This window comes from Dermacentor silvarum, chromosome 5 (genome assembly GCF_013339745.2).
Source record: "Dermacentor silvarum isolate Dsil-2018 chromosome 5, BIME_Dsil_1.4, whole genome shotgun sequence".
NCBI classification, from domain to species: domain Eukaryota; kingdom Metazoa; phylum Arthropoda; class Arachnida; order Ixodida; family Ixodidae; genus Dermacentor; species Dermacentor silvarum.
The window spans coordinates 32,197,112-32,220,179 of NC_051158.1; the positions used below are offsets into that span (position 1 = coordinate 32,197,112).

Here is a 23,068-nt window from a genome sequence, read left to right on the forward strand (position 1 = left end):
CAGAACATGTGTCGATTGCAGACGATAAATAATCGTACTTATTGGACGCACTACTGAGGTTAGAATATAAAACGGAAACTTGAGGAAATGAATAAAATGAGGAAAATGAACCACTGCCCCTCGCGCTTTCCTAGATCGGTGGACGGGACGGAACAGGGCATGCATGTTCTACATTATTACTGCGTTGCTTAATTTTCTTGAATTTCATCAGAACTGGCGTTGTACACGTACGATTTTCCGTTCAGGATCAACTTATCATAGCGCAATTTGAAAGGTTCAGATGAGGCTTGGCTCTTACCGAATGCTATCAGCTTTCATCGCGCGGTTCGTGTAGCAACTGAGAAATCCTCACTTATACTTATGTTTTTATGCTTGAATTGGCTGCGCACTGACAGTAGTTTTTCTTTGGTTTTGAAGCTTGCAAACTTCACAATAACAGGACGGGATTTGTTAGGCATAAACGAACCAAGGCGGTGCGCACGTTGGAATTCGTCTGCAGGAAATGTGTCGGTAATAATACTGATTACCGTGGTTATATTTGATTATGTTTCTTGCCAAGTTTCAATATTATCAGGGAGACCATGGAAAATTGGATTGGCGCGGCGCGACCGATGTTCCGATTCGTTTAAATGGGAATCAAGAAGGTTATTCCGAGCGCTAACTTCTTGAATTGTTTTTGTCATGCTAAACTTTCAAGCTGACAATATCAACGTTTTGCGACTTTTCCTCTAGTGCGTCTAGCCTTTTCATAATACCAGGAGCATTTGATTCAAGCGATCTTTGTCCTACTTTTTATGGCCTTAGCATCAGCAGTAATCTCCGTCTGGAACTTTGACGTTTGTAATGAATGCGTATGCACGTATTTTATGAGCTTAAAGATTAGGTTCATCTGCTCAGACGGGTCCTCTGGTAAGGACGCAATGTCAAACAGATTCAGAGTGGGTGTTAGGGCCAGGGTTTGATTCAACGTCCTCGGAGCACAACAAAAGAAATGCCATAGAAAACCATTCACAAACTGTTTCACAGAACACCCTTGGGTAACTAATCAACTAATTTGCTCTCGCAATCAACGGTCGCCGTTCCGGCAACCCTGCGACTTCTTTTTAAAATTTAAAATACATGGTGCCAGACAATTATGATTCGGTCGTCAGCCATTTTGAGAACGGACCACCGTATGTCTTTAAATCGTATTTTGCACCGTGTTTCTTAGATAATTTGAACAATATTTTTTTGTTGAACGGCTTGCCTAACATTAGCCTGGGACACCCTATGTACTCGTATTCCGAACTCTCTTCAAGCAGTGTTTGCGCAAGCTCTTATATCTCGCATAACGAATTCTATAAACGCTTCGAAAGCAAAGTAGACAGGTCAACATCCGTTGCAAAAAACTGCTTGCTGTTGGCAGGTCACTTTCGTAAATGTGTTGAACACATGTGCGTGTTCTTTGCGCGCGTGCAGTTTGCAACTGCTGGGCCGCTTTCGCTAACAATATGTCCTACGTCACACTTTGCTGGCACATACATTTACAAACAGTTCTAGCGTAAAATTCTTTTTTCAAACAAAAGTGCTTTAATCTGGGCTCCTCCAAAAACATGTTCCATGCACATACGTCACATAATCATCATAACGCAAACTCCTGAGATACCGATACTTTGCCCTTTTGTGCTTACCTAATGGTTGGAGATGTATAGGATAGAAAGGTTTGCATTATTAAAGGAATTACTCAATGAAGGACTACGTGCTGCATCGAGATTTTACAGCGAAGCTGGTCTATGGCTAGGGTTCTATGCATTTTTCGTGTCCGTGCAGCAGATATGCGAGTGAAAAAACTCAGCTCCCGAATTTGATGCTAAATCACTTCATGCTATGCAAAAGCTCAAACAACTCATCACTTGGATATGCATTTTCAGTAAATTAGTTATCAATGGGCACCACATTTAAAATCGGTAGACCCTCAGGTAGATAATACCGGTTTCTCGAAGATTTGCCGCTTTGCGACCCGCGACGGCCATGTCTACGCTCGCACCGCCCTCTCTGTGTAGTCACCGCAAACACTTTCGTGCCTAGTTTTCTACCACTCTGCCAGCGTGGCGGTCCCGTCGCGCGTGTGTAGTTTCCTCCGGCATCTCGAGATGGCGGTAGTCTTCCACGCGAATGTATGCCGCCGATCAAGACTGCCGAATAAAATAATTTTGTGTGTGCGGGTGTCTTTCTCAGGGATGACCGACGTCGCCACTCAAGCGAAATAAAATTTGCTCATGCCTTTGCTCTAAATTTTGTGCCACCTCTACACCGTGTGCTAAACGGCTTCGCTGGTAATCCACCGTCACAGCAGCGGAATGACACGTCATTTTAAGGTATCGTTAAAGTTGATTAAGTTTACAGGTTTTACGAGCCAAAACACGATAAAATTAGGAGGCATGCCGAAGTGGGGGGATTCCGGGTTAATTGGGATCACCTGGAGTTCTTTAACATGCTCACAATACGCGGTATACAGCGGTTGTTGCAATTCGCCGCCATCAAAATGCGGCCGCAGTGGCCGGGATTCGTTCGCGCAACCTTGGGCTTAGCAGCGAAAAGTTAGGTATAGTTTGCTTTATAATGTGTGTAATTCATTATTTATTATACGTAAATATTGTTCCATTACTGGCCGTGATTTATTAACCTCCGGGGTGCCGTTTACAGCTGTGCTCCAGGTCATGCTTCATGTTCTTGATTTGCAATCATTGCTTGGCCCTTCGAGCGAAACTAATTAATATGTTAATATGCCACTAAGCTAAACTGAAGTAATGTGATTGTACCGAGGCAACGATGTGTCAGTCATTTCGCCAGCATACGTAGCCCGATCACGATAGCAGCTCGTGGTGTCAATCCCACTCCACATGCGGGCTGGAAATTTCTCCTGTACATCGTTCATTAATTAGTATTATTATTTAGTGATATAATTGTATGTAAGACTGATGTTAGCTTATAATACATACCTTTCACGATGGCTTTTTTCAAAATTTCTTATGGTAAGTACATCACCTGTCATCTGCAGTAACCGAGATAATCCCTTAGTTATCATAATGATCGCTGTTGTGACCGATCGGTGTTCAAGCCCCGGCCAGTGACACACGAGAAATTTCGTTAATACCAGCTCATATGACGATGGCCACTAGAGAGATCTTAATTCGAGCTCCCTGAAAACTGGTGCTGCATACGACAAACCCTGTGCAGAAAAAATGGAAGTTCATAACGCAGACAGCGACCCAACAAGGGCAGAGACAGTGAATGCGATTGCTTTGTTAGTGACAGCAAAATATTGAGAATCTTGTTGCTAAAACTTCGCCTTTGTAAGAACTCTGCATTGGATAGCTGTTCTCGCACGTTCTTATACAGAGGACTGGCCCCCGATACACGCCGCGGATTCCTTCCATTTCACTGTATTCGGTCCTTCTTGCAGCATTTTTATATGCTCCTTCTTACGTACCTAAAGAGTGTCGGCTGTCAGCAATGATTTCCGCGCTAACTCGGAAAACTGCCACACATCGGGATTTCATGCCCTACGAAGCACAGACTGCGTCAATAAATTAGACAACGACCTTTGTATTTCACGTGCCTAGATGTTTATCTCGGCCACTTAATTTTGTTCCGGGCATGCAAACATCCCCCAGAGCTCGGAGGATATTGAGTTGCGGACGTGTCGGTACGACATCGAAATCCACATAGCACTTGTGTGTGTCGCCTCTTTGTGTCCTCGGCTGGGGTCTATTGCAGTAAACACAAATGCTTTTATTCACGGAGATGTCTCCGCGAGAGAACACCGCACTTAAAGCTCCCCTCCGTTTGTGTTTTCTTTCTGCCTCTGCTCGGTGCGTACATTCATGATGTATTAGAATCAAGTCCAAACAAGGATATCACTGCTAGTCACACATACCTTGTGGTACGTCATTATTTGGTAACAACAAGGCGCCCAGGCGTCGGTGGACACTGATGACAAAGAGTAGTCGACCATCCTTTATGTCGCCCAGCGTGGTCTGCACAACATCCTTCGATTCGTCGCAACCTGTCGAGGGAGAAAAAATTTAGCGAGGTTATCTTGAACCTTCCTGCTCTGAGCTGTTCACTTATACGAAATCAACACGACGTCAAAGTTGACACCTACATCTTCCTAGTAACAATATTTCTTGCTACGCACACACTGTCGTCCTCGTCCGTTATAGTATATACTGCTGTCGGGGGTCTCCAATTTATATGAATAGACCCAACTACACGCCCATTTCCGGGCAAATCTCATTGCATAGATACTTCGTTAAGGAGAAGCGAAAGCAGCGAGTGCACCCAGCTCCTCAGTGTAAATTGAAACTCAGTGTCTGAGTTCGAATCCCTGTAGCACTGGTGGACGAACATATATTGTTGCGGCATATGCAAGCCGTGCGCTTACTAAAGCCGAGACCAATTACACCGTCACGGAAAAGGAATCTCTGGCGATCATCTGGGCGCTTACCAAGTTCAGGCCTTATTTGTATGGTCGCCAATTTGATGTCGTCATGGATCACGATGCACTATGCTGGCTGTCGTCATTCAAGGATCCCTCAGGCCGTCTCACCCACTGGGCACTTCGCTTGCAGGATTAAGATATCCGCGTACTGTACCGCAACGGACGGCAGCATGCTGGCGCAGACGCCCTCTCACGTCCTCCATTGCCTGACGACAATGCCTGCTGCTCACTATCGCAGCTTGAAGTTTCTCCCGTCGACATTGGGACCATCGTTTCCGAGCAGCGCAAGGAACCCCTGGATTGCCTCCATCACAGACTTCCTTGCTGATCAGTCATCGCAGCCAACCACTCGTGCGTTGCGCCGTCAAGCTCGTCATTTCGCCATTCGCGACGACCTGCTTCACCGATGCAATTGCACCGCAGACAGCCGTCAGTGGTTATTAGTAGTACCATCGCAACCTGCGTTCTTAAATCTGCGCACCGTTCCACTCTGATCCACAGTGTGCACGCTCGGGACTTTTCAAAAGTTACCTGCGCCTCCGACAACGCTACTACTGGCGAGGCATGTACGACTACGTTCAAAAGTTCGTTCGCTTATACCTCGACTGCCAGCGCCGGAAATCTTCACTCCAGCTCTCGCCTGCTGCTCTGCAGCCTCTACTCTGCCCTATCCGGCTGTTCGGGCGTCTAACTCGGACTCTCGAACGTGGTGGCATCCTCGGGTGTACTGCACCGCCAAATGATGCAGTACTGCAGCGAGTTTCTGGGCACATCTCAACCTTAGACCTAATTCACAAGCCATTTCGTTGGCCTTTGTTCTGGGCCGTAAACTTACCCTCTTCGCTCATAATACATGCAGCATCTGCATTGGCTAGAACATTTTTATTACAAATAACTTCACCTAGGAATTTTTTGTGTTCACCTCTGGGCCCGTATAAAACATTTCTTGAAAAATTCGTATAGCCGTGCTGGCAGCGCGTTCTATGCTTTTAATGAATTACTTTATGACCGAAACGATCGCTGAAATGTGCAGATATTGCAGCGAGACTTTTGTAAGATGAATAATTTCAATGAATGATTGGGTATTGTAACTGATATTTCAACAGTGACGGCTTTGTACAATCAGTTTCGATTCAGTAATCGAGCCAGAATTGATGTTTATCAGGGCGGACGTTACCCTGCGCAGCTTGCAGCAAGGCCAGAAGGAGGACCCACAATCCAAGACTCCACTTCGTTCGGACCTCTTTCTCCATTTCTCTCTCTGGTAGGGTGTTGGTGGGTCTCTGCAGTCACCAGATACAAATGGAGCTGAGTCCAATCATGGGCAAGGCAATGGCGAGAAACATGGAAAACGTGACAAAAGTCGCACCAGCGATTCCGGATGGCAGAGTTGCCACCTTGACAGGAAATAATTCAACACGTGACCCTGGTCGTAGCTATTCACCACTGCATTTCGATTACGGCAAAATAGGTTCTTGATTCATAGTAATTTTCCAAGTAGTGAAATAATCGCGAGCTTTTATTTCCCAAGAATCTTTTTGAATGGAAGAAGTTTATAGCTGTTACTCAAAAGTGTTAGTATGTCACAAAATGACTGCCCTCCTGCGGCTTCTTGAGTGGTCAAAGAAAACCACAGGAGCCAAATGAAATATATTTCTTGATTGCTTCTGCCTACAGTCTGCATAAGGTTAATACATATAAAGACAAGTTCCTAAAACTGGTCTTCTTAGGCGTTACAAATAATACACACGCTGTTTAGTTTGGTCGGACAGCGACCCAAAAGCAGTTAGATGTGCAGGAATAAATGACTAGCGATTCATTTTAAGTGGGCTTTTCAAAGTGCAACCCGAAATCAAGGTCGGAAAAGTATTTTTTTAAGGGGATTGGTTTCGTGTGAGTTGGTTGCTATGTCACATGATAATACGTAGTAAATTGGTTGATATAACGGAAGTGACCATTAGAATTGCACTATATATAGCATGGTCACCTATAGCGTGCTTAATAAACATGAAGATCGGAACATAAATTACTCTCCTTACAGCACAAGTAATTTACACTATGTTGTCCATGGTGTCGTTCGCTGGCTTCTTATGATATCCTTAGAGGGTGTATTATTTAGCTGCACCAGATTAAAAAAAGGAAGCTTTCTGTCGAAGATAGCAATATTCTTATCCTATACCCAAGTTGCTCGATGGGGTGGTCATTACTCGTGTAAGAAATTGAAATGTTTAATTTAGTTATTAGCATAACTACGCTGAAACCTGTCCGATTACTTAAGTTACGGCACAAATTTCAATGTACGAACGGTAGCTATGAGAACGCGTAAGCCATATGAACTTTGAACGAATTTTCAGGATAGCACCGGTTTAGAGATATATGCGCCGTAAAACTTGCGCAAAAATGCCCTGTTTTCCCACTTTTTTGTTGAAAGGTTGTTTTATGCAGGGATGCTCAAAGTTAACTGGAACGTGAATGCATTTCGCCGTACACTTCGAAAATTAGTATCATCGAAACAAGCGTAGTCCTGAGAATTCGTTCTAAGTAGATGCGCCTAGTGAACTCACCGTTTACAATTGATAAATTGAAATATTTGATGCGAAATAAGTAGGTAAAAAGATTATGAATGTATGTATGGAAATATTTCATTTCTAGTAGAAGTAGTGACCACCTCATGGAGTAATTTTGTTAGAGTTGGAAATTATGCTCTCTGGTACGGGGGAAAAAATGGCACAGCTAATAAAACACCTTGTATAATGCTGCGTCACTAATACCTAAAACGGACAGGTGTTTCAATGAAACAATGGACAAAATGTGTCGGCTTCTTGGATTTCCCTAAAACTATCCTACAAGATATTTTGGCAGCTCGACGAGAGGTATCTAGCGGCTTATGTAACGCCAACTTTTAACCGCCGAAGCAGCGCTTGTGATCCCGCTTGTGTTCTGTGTAAACACACAGGAACTGATGACCTACAACCTGTACGTATGATGGGATCGTATATATATCGCTAAATAAAGCGCACATGCCTCATAATGCACTGCCGTATAAGATTCAGCGCCTTTATTTTATAATTTCTTGTACTTGGGCTGCTCGATTTTTTTTTTGCCGCTGGTTGTCCGCCCATACTTGTCACTCCATCCACCATGAGTATGCCACCATTGGCAAGGAGTTAATATGCTCAAATGCACTTACCCGTGGAAAGTACTATTTATATCATTCAGGTGTACATTTGCACCATTCTTCTACAGGCATCGCACCGAGTTCGTAGTCGAGACATTACTAGCACCAATGCCTTAGCGTGCGTTTGAGTTTACCCACAGCTTGTGAACGGTCTATCCACATAAAAAGTGCCTAGGTTACGCGTCACATTGGATGAAAATAAGCACGACTGTGCACAATGCATTTAGGCGACCTAGTTTGTGAGCTGTCATCATGAAGAAAACAGTCCGGCTCCGCGAAAAGAAAAAAAAAAAAACGTACGGATGCACCATTGCGTCGTCTTTTAGTTTTAGCACCATTTTCATCTCTAACATTTCCTAATATTTATTTATCTGCTGCACCAAGGCGTCGCGTCAATCGTATTCCCAATACCGGATGAGTAATTTTCCCACACTGCTTTCAATTTTCATAACAATGTGGCCATTGCCAAGCAAATCATATTCGTGCCCTCGTTCTAAGCGACAGAACTATATCCAGTGGGTCACTCTGATAGGAATACGACAGATGAGCTGAAGTATTTAAAAATTGAGAGACCTGTATACCACGATGTGCGAAAACGTTTTGCCTCAGATGAATATTTATTGTGAATACTGTTCTAAAAGACAATTTACGCAACCACGCAAACTTCATCATCATCAAAACCATGTATTTGAAAGGAAAAGCCTGAGCAGTCTCCCCATGAGGAGAGCTATGCAAAGCACGAGCATTATTTCCTGTCAGGTGAAGGTCATTCGGCTTGTTCACTGTACGAGTGGAAATTTGCTTTCAAGCGTGAATATTTCTTTTAGAGGAACCCGTATCAAAGTTATTTTCTCCGATAGCTTTTTGTAAAGTCACGGACATGTCAACTTTCTGTGTCACCAAGGGGCTTAGAATGTTCAAGGATTGCGATACTCACTGGTGCTTGGCCAAATTTTTCGGCTCGCCTGAGCGCTGCGAAGGTCAGAAGAGAGAGAGGGGCAGAGGGAGAAATGGTTAGAGAAGGCTACAGAAAGCCAGATGTATCGGTAATTAACAGTACATAGACAGCAGTTCAAAGAGATACTTCACAAAGATTGTGTTGCTTGAGCTGACTTGGTGACAGGCGACATTTGTGCGTTCTCGTTTTACTCGTAGCTGACATGCCACCCTTACCAATTAGGTGGAAATAAAAATAAGCACCTGGATGGATTGGGTAACGGGAACTATAGTGGTCAAAAAGAACAAAAGAATCCAGCGGACCCCGGCTTACGATGTTTCTCGCCACTAATGGGAGTAGTATTAAGCAATGATGCGTCACAGCGTATTCCATAACTGCTAATCTTCGAACGTTGAAATTCGCAAATTCCGCGGTCTCGAAACTGAGTGTAGGGGGGGGGGGGGGGAGGGTCGGGGGGGGTCGGAGGGTATTTCGTTATTTTGTAGCATTTTGTCAAGGTTGTTCCGAACACAAGCCTTTTGAGGGGTACGTACTCACTTTCATGAAAATAATTTACATTTAGATATCGGCCCAGAAGCAGCAGCGGGAAGCGTGGAATAGCAGAGGCTGACTAGCAAAGGCATTCTTTCTGAAGATTACCGAATTTTTTTTTTGCTAAATTCGTGCTGCGCATGTCGCCTCCTTCAAGAAGATTTCACTTTAAGAACTGTATAAAGTTAGGTCGAAGAACATGCCTCCTCGCCCGTACACGTTACTTTGACAATTTCCTTTACCCCAATCTTGTTAACGCAACTTTTTAGAGGTGTCACAACTCATCATCATCATCAGCCTGTACATTTATGTGCACTGCAGGACGAAGGCCTCTCCCTGAGATCTCGAATTACCCCTGTCTTGCGCTAGCTGGTTCCAACTCGCACCTGCAAATTTCCTAACTTCATCACCCCCACCTAGTTTTCTGCCGTCCTCGACTGCGCTTCCCTTCTCCTGGTATTCATTCTGTAACCCTAATGGTCCACCGGTTATCCATCCTACGCATTACATGGCCTGCCCAGCTCCACCTTTTCTCTTAATGTCAATTAGAATATCGGTTAACCCCGCTCGCTCTCTCATACACTCCGCTCTCTTCATATCTCTTAACGCTAGGCCTAACATGATTCGTGCCATCGCCCTTGTGCGGTCCTTAACTTGTTCTCGAGCTTCTTTGTTAGCGTGCATGTTTCTGCGTTATATGTTAGCACCGTAAGATTGCAATGATTGTGCACTTTTCGTTTCAACGATAGAGGTAAGCTCCCAGTCAGGATTTGGCGATGCCTGTCGTGTGCGATCCAACCCAATTTTATTCTTCTGTAAATTTTCTTCTCATGATCAGGGTCCCGTATTAGTAATTGACCTAGAAAAACGTACTCATTTAGACTCTAGAGGCTGACTGGCGATCTTGAATTCTTGTTTCCTTGCCAAGCTATTAAACATTATATTTGTCTTCTGCATATTACCCTTCAAACCCACTCTTACACCTCCGCGGTTAAGGTGCTCAATGATTTGTTGTAATTCTTCCCCATTGTTGCTAAATAAGACAATGTCAACTGCAAACCGAAGGTTGCTGAGATATTCGCCGGTGATCCTCACCCCTAAATTTTCCCAGTCTAAGAGCTTGAATACTACTTCCACGCATGCAGTGAATAGCATTGGAGAGATTGCGTCTCCTTGCCCGACTCCTTTGTTGATAGGTAATTTTCAATTTTTCTTGTGGAGAACCAATGTAGCTCTAGAATCCTTGTAGATGTTTCCCAAAATATTCCCGCCTCCTGTACTTCTTCATTACTCAATGCCTCTATGACTGCTGGTATATCTACTGAATCAAATGCCTTTTCATAATCTATGAAAGCCATATAAAGAGGTTATTTGTACTTCGCAGATTTCCCGATTACTTGATTGATGACATGGACGTGATCCAATGTAGAATATCCCTTCCTGAAGTCAGCCTATTCTCTTGGCTGATTGAAGTCAAGTGTTGCCCTGATGCTATTGAAAATTATCTTGTTGAATATTTTATACAGTACTGAAAACAAGCTAATGGGCCTTTAATTTTGCAGTTCTCTAAGGTCTCCATTCTTCTGGATTACTATAATGTTGGGATTATTCCAGTTCTCTGGTACACTTGAAGTCGTGAGGAATTGCGTATAAAGGGCCGCAAGCTTTAAAGCATATCACCTTCCTCTCCAGCAGCTTTTCCCCGGGTCATGTCTTGCAAGACCCCTATAACTTCATCGCTAGTTATAGAAAGAATCACAACTGTGCTGCCTTAACTTACTTCCTTCGTGGTTATATGTGTCAGTCCTTTCGCCAGTATACTTAACCCGATCGCGATTGCAGCGCTTGTGGTGTCATGCCCTCTCCATATGCGGGCTGGAAATCTCTCTTGTATGTAGTTCATGAATAAATATTAAGGCCAATGGACAAATCGTAATTCGAGCTCCATGCGAACAGATGTTAATGGCATATGCTGTGCGGAAAAAACCGAAGACCATAAAGCAGACAGCGAAACAACGAAGACTGCGATATGGACAGTGAATGCGATTCCTTTGTTAGTGACAAAAAAAAAAAAAACTGAAATTCGTGTGAAAACATAGCCTTCGTAAGAACTCTTCATAGAATAGCTGTTTTCGCCCATTGTAAAACAAAAGACTAGCTCGCGAGACTAGTCATTAATTGTTTTTTTTTCACTGTCTTTGGTCTTTCTTCCAGGATTGATATATTCATTCTTACGCAGATAAAGGGTTTCAGCTTGAAAATAACTGTGCTAATTCTGAACGCTTCCACACATTGGGATATTTTGCGCTACGAAGCACGGACTGTGTAAAACAAAGCAACTATATTGTATTTCACGTGCCTAGTAGTTTATCTCGACCACTTTTGTTCCGGGTATGCAAACATCTCACAGAACTCGGAGGATATTCAGTTGCGGACTTGTCGGTCGAAAAAACTTGTGTGTGCCACTTTTTTGTGTCCTCGGCTGGAGGCTATTGCACTAAGCCCAAATGCCTGCATTCACAGAAAGGTCTTGGAGAACTCATCGTAAGAGAAACTTCAAGCACACCCATGTGCTGGACATAGTAGCAACGTCATCTAGCCAATGGCAAAGTGGACTTCCGAACGCAAAGCTTTGTCAGCTCGGTACCAGCTGATAGAGCAAAAAAGAACAAGGTACGGTAAACGAGAGAACACCGCGCCTAAAGTTGCGCTCTGTTTGTGTTTTATTCCGTCTCTGATCGGTGGGTACATAATTGATGTATTAGAAACAAGGCCGAACTAGGACATCACCGCTAGCCAGACCTACCTTTAGTATGTTGTTATCTGGCACCATTACAGCGCCCAGGCGCTGGTGGACACTGATGAAAAAGGGTAGTGGGCCGCACTTGGCGACATCTCCGGGGCTCGTGGCATGGCCCCTGGATTGATGCTGGATAGCTCCTCAACATCCTTCGCTTCGCCGTATCCTGTCAAGAGAGAATATTCAGCAAGCTTATCTTGATCACTCCTGCTCCGAGCTGTTTGTTCTACGAAAGCAACACGATGTCAAAGTTGACACCTACATCTTCCTATTAACATTATGCCTTGCTACGCATACGCTCTCGTGCTCGTCCGTTACAGTATACTGCCACCAGGGGTATCCAACGTATATAAATGGACGCAACTACATTCAGACCATGTATGGACCAGAAAGCGATGCGCAAATTGCAATGCAGCGATAGTTTAAATGTGTAGATTTGAATGCACCCAGCTTCTCAGTGTACATAATCCAAGTGCTTTTTCGAAGAGTTCTAGCGTAAGAAATGTTTTTACAAACAAAAGTGCTTTAATCTGGGCTCCTCCAAAAACATGTCCCATGCACGTACGTCACATAATCATCATAACGCAAACTCCTGAGATGCCGATACTTTGCCCTTTTGTGCTTACCTAAGGGTTGGGGATGTATGGAATAGAAAGGTTTGCGTTATTAAAGGGCTGGAAATCTCTCTTGTATGTAGTTCATTCTTACGCAGATAAAGGGTTTCAGTTCGAAAATTTCTGCGCTAATTCTGAACGCTTCCACACATTCGGATATTTTGCGCTACGAAGCACGGACTGCGTAAAACAATGCAACGATATTGTATTTCACGTGCCTAGAAGCTTATCTCGACCACTTTTGTTCCGGGTATGCAAACATCTCACAGAACTCGGAGGATATTGAGTTGCGGACTTGACGGTCGACAGTGCTCTCAATGACGACTACCTTCTGAATCAAGATTTTACAGCGAAGCGGTCTATGGGTAGGGTTCTATGCATTTTTCGTGTCCGTCAGCAAATTTGCGTGTGAAAAAAACTCGGCTCCCGAATTTGATGCTAAATCCCTTGATTCTATGCAAAAGCTCATACATCTCACCCCTTGGATATCTATTTTCAGTAGATTAGTTATCAATAGGCAGCATTTTCAAAATCAGTAGACGCTCAGGTAGATAATACCAGTTTCTCAAAAAATTTGCCGCTTTGCGACCCACGTTGGTCATGTCTACGCTCGCACCGGCCTCTCTGTGTAGTCATCCCAAACACTTTCGTGCCAAGTGTGCTTCCACTCAGCCGGCGTGGCGGTCCCGTCGCGCGTGTTTAGTTTCCTCCGGCTCCTCGAGATGGCGGTAGTCTTCCACGCGAATGTATGGCGCCGATAACGACTGCCGATCAAAATAGTTGTGTGTGTGCGTGTGTCTTTCTTAGGGATGACCGCCGTCGCCACTCCAGGCAAATAAAATTTGCTCACGCATTTGCTCTAAATTTTTGTGTCACTTCTACGTCGTGTGCTAAACGGCTTCGCTGGTAATCCACCTTCACAGCAGCGGAATGACGCGTGATCTTTAAAGCATCGTTAAAGTTGATTAAATTTAGGGGTTTAATGGGCCAAGCCCATGATATAATTAGGAGGCACGCCGTAGTGGGGGGACTCCGGGTTAATTTTCACCACCTGGGGTTCTTTACCATGGTCACTATGAGCGGTGTTCAGTTGTTCTTGCATTTCCCCGCCATCAAAATGCGGCCGCAGTGGCCGGGATTCGTTCGCGCAACCTTGAGCTTAGCAGCGAAAAGTTAAGTACAGTTTGCTTATAATTAGCGTAATTTATTATTTATTATCACGTAAATATTGTTCCATTACCGGCCGTTACTTATTAACCTCCGGGGTGCCGTTTAAGCTGTGCTCCAGTTCATGCTTCATGTTCTTGATTTGCAATCATTGCTTCGCCCTTCGAGCGAAACTAATTAATATGTTAATATGCCACTAAAGTGAAGTAATGTGATTGTGCCACAGCAACATATCGTCAGTCATTTCCTCAGCATACGTAGCCCGATCGCAATTGCAGCTTGTGGTCTCATTCCCTTTCCACATGCGGGCTGGAACTTTCTCCTGTACATCGTTCATGAATCAGTATGATTATTTAGTTATATTATTATATGTAAGAGTGATATTAGCTTACACATACCTTTCACGATTGCTTTTTTTTGAAAATATCCTATGGTAAGTACATCAGCTGTCATCTGCAGTAACCGAGATAATTACTAAGTTATCATGATGATCGCCGTTGTGACTGATCGGTGTTCAAGCCCCGGCCAGTGACACAAGACAAATTTTGTTATTACCGGCTCATATTATGATGGCCGCGGGAGAGATCTCAATTCGAGTTCCTTGAAAACTGGTGCTGCGTATGACAAACTCTGTGCAGAAAATACCAAATTTAAGTTCGTAACGCTGACAGTGACCCAACGAGGACAGAGACAGTAAATGCGAGCGCTTTGTTAGTGACAGCAAAATATTGAGAATCTTGTTGCTAAAACTTCGCCTTCGTAAGAAGTCTGCATTGGATAACTGTTCTCGCGCATTATTATACACAGGACTAGCCTCCGATACACGCCGTGGATTCCTTGTATTTCACTGTATTCTGTCCTTCTTAGAGCATATTTATATGCTCCTTCTTACGTACCTGAATGGTGTCGGCTGAAGATTTCCTCGCTAACTCTGAAAAGTGCCACACATCGGGATTCCATGCCCTACGAAGCACAGACTGCGCCAACAAATGAGACAACAATCTTATATTTCACATGCCTAGACGTATCTCGACAACTTTTGTTCCGGGTATGCCAACATCCCACAGAACGCGAATATTGAGTTGAGGACTTTTCGATACGACATTGAAATGCACATAGCACTAATATGTGTCGCCTCCTTCTTTCCTCGGCTGTGGGCTATTGCACTAAGCCCAAATGCCTGTATTCACGGAGAGGTCTCCGCGAGAGAACACCGCAATTTAAGCTCCGCAGCGTTCGTATTTTCTTTCTGGCTCCTGTTCGGTGCGTACGATTAGAAACATTTGTATTAAAAACGAGGCCAAACAAGGATATCACTGCTAGTCACACATACCTTGTGGTACGTCATTAGTTGGTAACAACAAGGCGCCCAGGCGTTGGTGGACACTGATGAGAACGGGTAGTTGACAAGGCTTGACGTCGCCCAGCGTGGCCAGCACAACATCCTTCGATTCATCGCAACCTGTGAAAGGAGAAATTATTTAGCGAAGTTAACTTGAACCTTCCTGCTCTGAACTGTTTGCTTCTAGGAAAGCAACAATGGCCTCAACGTTGACACCTACATCTTTCTAGTAACAATATTCCTTGCTACGCACACACTGTCGTCCTCGTCCGTTACAGTATACTGCCTTCGGGTGTCTCCAATTTATATGAATAGATGAACTACACGCAAAGCTCCGGACAAATCACATTGTATCGATACTTCGTTAAGGAGAAGCGAAAGCGGCGAGCGCGCCCAGCTTCTCAGTGTACATTCAAACTCATGTGTCTGAGTTCGAATCCCTGTAGCACTGGTGGACGAACATATATTGTTGCGGCATATGCAAGCCGTGCGCTTACTAAAGCCGAGACCAATTACACCGTCACGGAAAAGGAATGTCTGGCGATCATCTGGGCGCTTACCAAGTTCCGGCCCTATTTGTATGGTCGCCAATGTGATGTCGTCACGGGCCACCATGCACTACTATGCTGGCTGTCGTCATTCAAGGATCCCTCAGGCCGTCTCGCCCACTGGGCACTTCGCTTGCAGGATTAAGATATCCGCGTACTGTACCGCAACGGACGACAGCATGCTGGCGCAGACGCCCTCTCACGTTCTCTATTGCCTCGACGACAATGCCTGCTGCTCACTATCCCAGCTTGACGTTTCTTCCGTCGACATTGGGACTATCGCTTCCGAGCAGCGCAAAGACCCCTGGATTGCCGCCATCATAGACTTCCTTGCTGATCAGTCATCGCAGCTACCCACTCGTGCGCTGCGCCGTCAAGCTCGTCATTTCGCCACTCGCGACGACCTGCTTCACCGACCCAATTACAATTCACACCTGTGGTTGTTAGTAGTACCTCGCAGCCTGCGTTCTGAAATCTGCGCATCGTTCCACTCTGATCCACAGTGTGCACACTCGGGACTTTTCAAAACGTACCAGCGCCTCCGACAACGCTACTACTGTCGAGGCATGTACAACTACGCTGAAAAGTTCGTTCACTTATGCCTCGACTGCCAGCGCCAGAAATCTCCACGCCAGCTCTGGCCAGCTGGTCTGCTGCCTCTACCCTGCCGTACCCGGCCGTTCGGGCGTCTAACTCGTACTCTCGAACGTGGTGACATCCACGGGTGTACTGCACTGGCCAAATGATGCCGTACTCCAGCGAGTTTCTGGTCACATCTCAAACTTAGGCCTAATTCACTATTCCTTTCGTTGACCTTTGTGCTCGGCCGTAAGCTTACCGTCTTCGCTAATAATACATGCAGCATCTGCATTGACTAGAATATTTTTCTTACAAATAACTCCAGCTAGGAATGTTTTGTGTTCACCTCTGGGCCCATATAACAAAGTTTGTTGAAAAGTTGGTAGGCCATGCTGGGAGCGCGTTCTGTGCTTTTAATGAATTACTTTATAGCCGAAAAGATCGCTGAAATGTGCAGATATTGCAGAGAGATTTTAGTAAGATGGTTACTTTCAATGACTTGTTCGGTATTGTAACTGATATTTCAACAGTGACGGTTTGTACATTCAGTTTCGATTCAGTAATTGATGACAAAAAGTGACAAAAATACTGAAATTCGTGTGAAAACCTCGCCTTCGTAAGAACTCTTCATAGAATAACTTATCGCCCATTCTTACACATAAGACTAGCTCGTGAAACGAGTCCATTGCGAAGCAGCTTATGGCGGGGGCTTTGTCCGTCCCTCCCGCGGCGTCCCACACCCCCAGAGCGCATGCGCGTCCCCTCCCCCTTTCTCTCCTCTCCTACGCTCCCCAATTTCTCTCCTCTAGGAATCCTCTACGGAGCGGCGCCCGCGTTCCACACCCCCACTGCGCATGCACGTCCCCTCCCCCTCTCTCTCCTCTCCTACGCTCCCCTTTTCTCTCCTCTAGGAATCCGGAGCGGCGCGCACGACAGGTGGTGCGACAGCTGCATACTCCGCTGGGGGCGCGACGGTAGTTCCGCGGTATGAAAATGACGGAGCGCGCGCGCCTCATTCTCTCTCCTGTGCAGCGCCTCGACGAGCGCTCGGGCCGCTGCCGCGAAACCATCTACCGTTCAAGCTAACAGTCTCCCCGCTGCTTCGCATCCACACATGGTTCCCTTTAGCGGGAGATGCAGAAATTTTTTTTCACTACCTTCGGTCTTTCTTCAGGATTTTGATATACTCATTCTTACGGACATAAAGGGTTTCGGTTGAAAATTTCTGCGCTAATTCTGAACGCTTCCACACATTGGAATATTCTGCGCTACGAAGCACAGACTGTGTGAAAAAATGCAACGATATTTTATTTCACGTGCCTAGATGTTTATCTCTACCACTTTTGTGCAGAATATGCAAACACCCCACACAACTCGGAGGATATTGAGTTGCGGATTTATCGGTCTACGGTGAAATGCACAAAGCTACAGTTATTGTTTGTGTCGCCCTTTTGTGTCCTCGGCGGGGGGATATTGCACTTAACGCAGAAAGGCCTTAGAGAACGCATCGTAAGAGAAATTTTAAGCACACCCATGTGCTGGACATGGTAGTAACGTCATCTAGCCAATGACAAAGTGGACTTCCGAACGCACAGCTTTGTCAACTCGGTACCGGCTGCTAGAGCAAAAAATAACCAGGTACGGTAAACGAGAGAACACCACGCCTTAAGTTGCGCTCTGTTTGTGTTTTATTCTGTCCCTGTTCGGTGCGTATATAATTGATGTATTAGAAACAAGGCCAAACTAGGACATCACTGCTAGCCAGACCTACCTTCTGGTACGTCGTTACGTGGCACCATTACAGCGCCCAGGCGCCGGTGGACACTGATATAAAAAGGTATGAGGCCACACTTGACGACATCTCCGGGGCTCGTGGCATGGCCCCTGGTCGAAGTTCGACAGCTCAACATCCTCCGCTTCGCCGCATCCTGTCAAGAGAGAATATTTAGCAAGCTTATCTTGATCACTCCTGCTCCGAGCTGTTTGCTTCTACGAAAGCAACACGATGTCAAAGTTGACACATCTTTATATTAACAATATTCCTTGCTACGCACACACTGTAGTGCTCGTCCGTTACAGTATGCTGGCACCAGGGGTATCCAATGTATATAAACAGACGCAACTACACTCAGACTGTTTATGGACCTGAAAGAATGCGCAAATCCGCAATTGAAAGTTTACGCGTTAAATAGGATGAAAATAAGCGCGACTGTACACAACGAATTTAGGCGAACTAGTTTGTAAGCTCATATCATGAAGAAAATCGTAAGTCTCCGCGGCACGAAGAAAGACGCACGGACGCAGCATAGTGTCTGCTTTTGCTTTTGGCGCCATTTTCTTCTCGATATTTTCGTGAACACTTTACACCAAAACTTCCCGCCAATGATAATCCCAACGCCGAATGAGCCTAATTTTTCTATGCTGCTTTCAGTTCCCAATAACATCGCGACCATTGCCAATGAAATCGAGACCATGTCCTCGTTCTCAGCTTCACAGCTCCTAGTCCAGTGGGTCACTCAAGGTGGGCATACGACAAATCAGAACGAAATATTTCACAATAAAGAAACCTGCATACAACCACATGCGAGACTTTTCGCCTCTGAGAAATCTGATATCAATACTTTTCTACAATAAGACTCTCACGCAGCCACATCATCATCATAATCATCAAGACGATGTATGCGAAAGAAAAGCTGGAGCAGTCGCCCCATCAGGTAAGCTAAGTAGAGCGCTGCAGTTGTTCTGGTCATGCGAAGGTTCTTGGTGCGTTGACTGCACGAGTGCCAGGTTACTTTCACGCGTAAATGTTTTCCCGAGGAACTCATATAAATGTTTTTTTTCCTATAGCTTCTTGCCAAATCGCCAAGATGTCAACTTGGCGTTTGAGCGAAGGGCTTAGAATGTTCTGTTAATGCAATACCCACTCAGCTTGGTCAGCATTCTCGCCTGATAAGCAAGCCTGATAAACAGCCAAGGATCTTTGAATGCTATCGCGTTCCACTCTTAAAGGCGAAGCTTAAGCGTCCCCAAATTCCTATGTGTTTCGCTGTACTTTGATTCTAGGCAACATTGAGGGGAATAATGAAAACCGAGCCTTTCTAAATTTTGATCGAGCCCCATGTCGCAGAAAATACGGTGTCGGCGTCAACGGCGTCCAATAACGCTGTCGTGTTCCTGTCTTAAAGGCGAAGTTTTTTGTACCAAGCTTGCTCTAACGGCTTTTACGAGATTCGTACCCACTTCGTTGATGATAAATTAGGCTTATGCATCAACACAGAAGCATCATAATCAGCAGCAAATGTGGAATAGCGAAGATTGACAAGGAAATCGGGTCTTATAACACATGCTTTTTCGGCGAATTTGATGTTGCTAATTTCGCCTGTTCTAAGAATATTTCACCAACTTTAGGAACTGTAAGCTAGCTCGAAGCAAATGCCCTTATCATCCATCTAGGTTATAAAGGCATTCCTTTTTCTCCTCTTTATGTTTCAAATATTTCGTCAGTCGCGTTAACACAATTATTTGAGCCGAATCGCAAGTATGCTGTAATTGTGTCACAGCAACTATCTGTCAGTTGTTTCGCCAGCATACTTAGCCTGATCGCTATTCCAGCTTGTGGTGTCATTCCCACTCCATATGCGGGCAGGAACTTTCACCTGTACATCGTTCATGAATCAATATTAAGATATATTATTATTACTACTACTACTACTACTACTACTACTACTACTACTACTACTACTATTATTATTATTATTATTATTATTATTATTATTATTATTATTATTATTATTATTATTATTATTATATGTAAGGGTTATAGCAATGCACGAGCCGATTTTTTTCAGCCCGGGCCCGGCCCGTTTTTACGTTGGGCTGCCCGCCCAAGCTCGACCAAAAGTTTTATAGTGAGACCCGGGCCCGGCCCGGGCCCGGAAATAATCTACGTTACCCGCCCGACCCGGCCCGCCACCTTAGGCCCGAGCCCGGCCCGAGCCCGGCTCGAAACCGGCCCGAACCCGGCCCGAGACCGAAAAGGACCACCGAGCGGCATTAAAAAAAATAAAATAAAGAACAGAATGAAAGGAATTTATTCTTAAGGCATAAATACATCTCAAATGCAAATTATGAACACTATTTGAGCGGTCTGACTGCAAATACCAGCGCGCGAAGTAGTACCAATGAGTCAATGACCCTGCCGAGCAGTATCGCCAGCAGTTTCCAACGGCGCGACCTTGATGCGGCCCAATCCACTTCGATCGCAGCGCCGCCACAGTATTTTTCCACGTCGGGCGCCTCACTCTACCAAAGCATGCGCCGCCCCAGCCGCTCGTCCCACTCAACCGTATTCTAGTACACTATAGCCGAAGCGCAGCCACGACCGGTCGTGAGCGCAGCGCATGGATGGAGTAAATGGAGAAAGAAAGCTTCTCGTTCCTCCATGGTGCAGCGTAATGCGCTGCTGCTAGGTGGCCGGTTGAAAACATGCGTGCAATAATGGATGGACGCAGTGCCATATTTCAGCCGCTTGACGAATTATCTTATCTTACCAGTCATCGTTTTACCAATTCGCCTTTGAAGAATCAGCAAGTCGCGAACGCGCTTGCACCGCACTGAAAGCATTAATTACATTGATGTAGGTAAGGAATGCAATGGCATCTTTTGGTTTCAGGCGAATTCGGTCTTTCTGGACTTTTAAATTCTGTTCAAACAGCGCAAAATATGACGGAAGAAGTAAAGGGAAGTACACATGGGTATAACACTGCTAGCTTCCAGCTGCGCCGTGGCAACAGGTTTTTTAGAGTCGAGACGCGCGAGGATAACTCGCTGCACGTTACATGCGCACCACCAGAATGTCCGAGCCCGGCCTAGGCCCGCGTCAAAATGCCCGAGCCCGGCCCGGGCCCGGGTCAAAAAGCACAAGCCGTGCCCGAGCCCGGCCCGAGCCAGTGAAAAAACTGCCCTACCCGGCCTGGGCTTTCGAGTAAGCCCGAGCCCGTGCAGTGCTCTAGTAAGGGTGATGTTAGCTTATGGTACATAGTTTTCACAATTGTTTTTCCAAATTTTTCTATGGTAAGCACATCACCTGTCATCTGCAGTAATCGAGACAATCACTTAGTATTCATGATCATCGCCGTTGTGACTGATCGTTGTTCAAACACCGGCCAATGACACAAGAGAAATTTTGTTAATACCGCCTCATATGAAGGTGGCCACTGGAGATATCTTAACTCGAGCTCCCTGAAGATAGATGTTGCATATGACACATTCTATGCAGAAAAGAACGCAGTTCATAAATCAGACAGCGAAACAACGAAGCCAGTGCTAGAGACAGTGAATCGGAGCCCTTTGTTAGTGACAGCAAAATATTGAGAATCTTCTTGCTAAAACTTCGCCTTTGTACGAACTCTTCATTGGATAACTGTTTTCGCACATTCTTACAAACAAGACTATATATACCGCGATAGACGTCGTTGATTTTTTTTCACTGTCTTCGGTCTTTCTTGCAACCTTTTTATATGCCCATTCTAACACACCCAACGTATATTGGCTGAAGATATCCACGCTAACTCCGAAAACTGCCGCACATCAGGATTTCACGCCCTACGAAGCACAGACTGCGCCAACAAATGAGACAACAATCTTATATTTCACATGCCTAGACGCTTCCCGACCACTTTTGTTCCGAGTATGCAAACATTCCACAGAACGCGTAGAATATTGAGTTGCGGACTTGTCGGTACGACATTGAAATGCACATAGCACTTGTGTGTGTCGCCTTTGTGTCCTAGGCTGGGGGCTATTGCAGTAAACACAAATGGTCTTATTCACGGAGAGGTCTCCACGAGAAAACAGCGCAATTTAAGCTCCGCTCCGTTTGTATTTTCTTACTGGCTCTGCTCGGTGCGTACATTCATGATTTATTAGAAACAAGGCCAAATAAGGATATCACTGCTAGTCACACATACCTGGAGGTACGTCATTATTTGGTAACAACAAGGCGCCCAGGCGTCGGTGGACACTGATGAGAAAGGGTAGTTGTCCAGCCTTCATGTCGCCCAGCATGGTCTGCACAACATCCTTCGATTCGTCGCAACCTGTCGAGGGAGAAATTATTTAGCGAGGTTATCTTGAACCTTCCTGCTCTGAGCTGTTTACTAATACGAAAGCAACACGACGTCAAAGTTGACACCTACATCTTCCTACTAACTATATTCCTTGCCCTGCACACATTGTCGTGCTCGTCCGTTACAGTATAGAGCCACCAGGGGCCTCCAGTGTATATAAATAGACGCAACTACGCCTAGAGCGTGTGTGGAGCTCAATACCCGGAGAAAATTACAATGTAGTTATAATGCGTTAAGGTGTAGAAGTGAAAGCGCCCAGCGCCTCACTGTAGATTTTCGCAAGTGCGTGAGTTTGGACCCCTTTAGCAGTGGTGGACAAACTTTCCTTTATGTATGTATGTATGTATGTATGTATGTATGTATGTATGTATGTATGTATGTATGTATGTATGTATGTATGTATGTATGTATGTATGTATGTATGTATGTATGTATGTATGTATGTATGTATGTATGTATGTATGTATGTATGTATGTATGTATGTATGTATGTATGTATGTATGTATGTATGTATGTATGTATGTATGTATGTATGTATGTATGTATGTATGTATGTATGTATGTATGTATGTATGTATGTATGTATGTATGTATGTATGTATGTATGTATGTATGTATGTATGTATGTATGTATGTATGTATGTATGTATGTATGTATGTATGTATGTATGTATGTATGTATGTATGTATGTATGTATGTATGTATGTATGTATGTATGTATGTACGTACTGTATGTAC

The 23,068-nt window shown here is 44.8% G+C and overlaps 1 protein-coding gene across 1 annotated transcript in view; it reads right to left on the bottom strand.

The window, feature by feature from the left end:
- The window catches only part of LOC125945327 (uncharacterized), a 40,159-nt gene that overhangs the window by 6,989 nt on the left and 10,102 nt on the right, over nucleotides 1–23,068 (bottom strand). Inside the window, exon 3 of the mRNA XM_049667098.1 lies at nucleotides 3,920–4,048. Within this exon, the coding sequence (XP_049523055.1) occupies nucleotides 3,920–4,048 (129 nt within the window). The remainder of the gene's footprint in view (nucleotides 1–3,919; nucleotides 4,049–23,068) is intronic.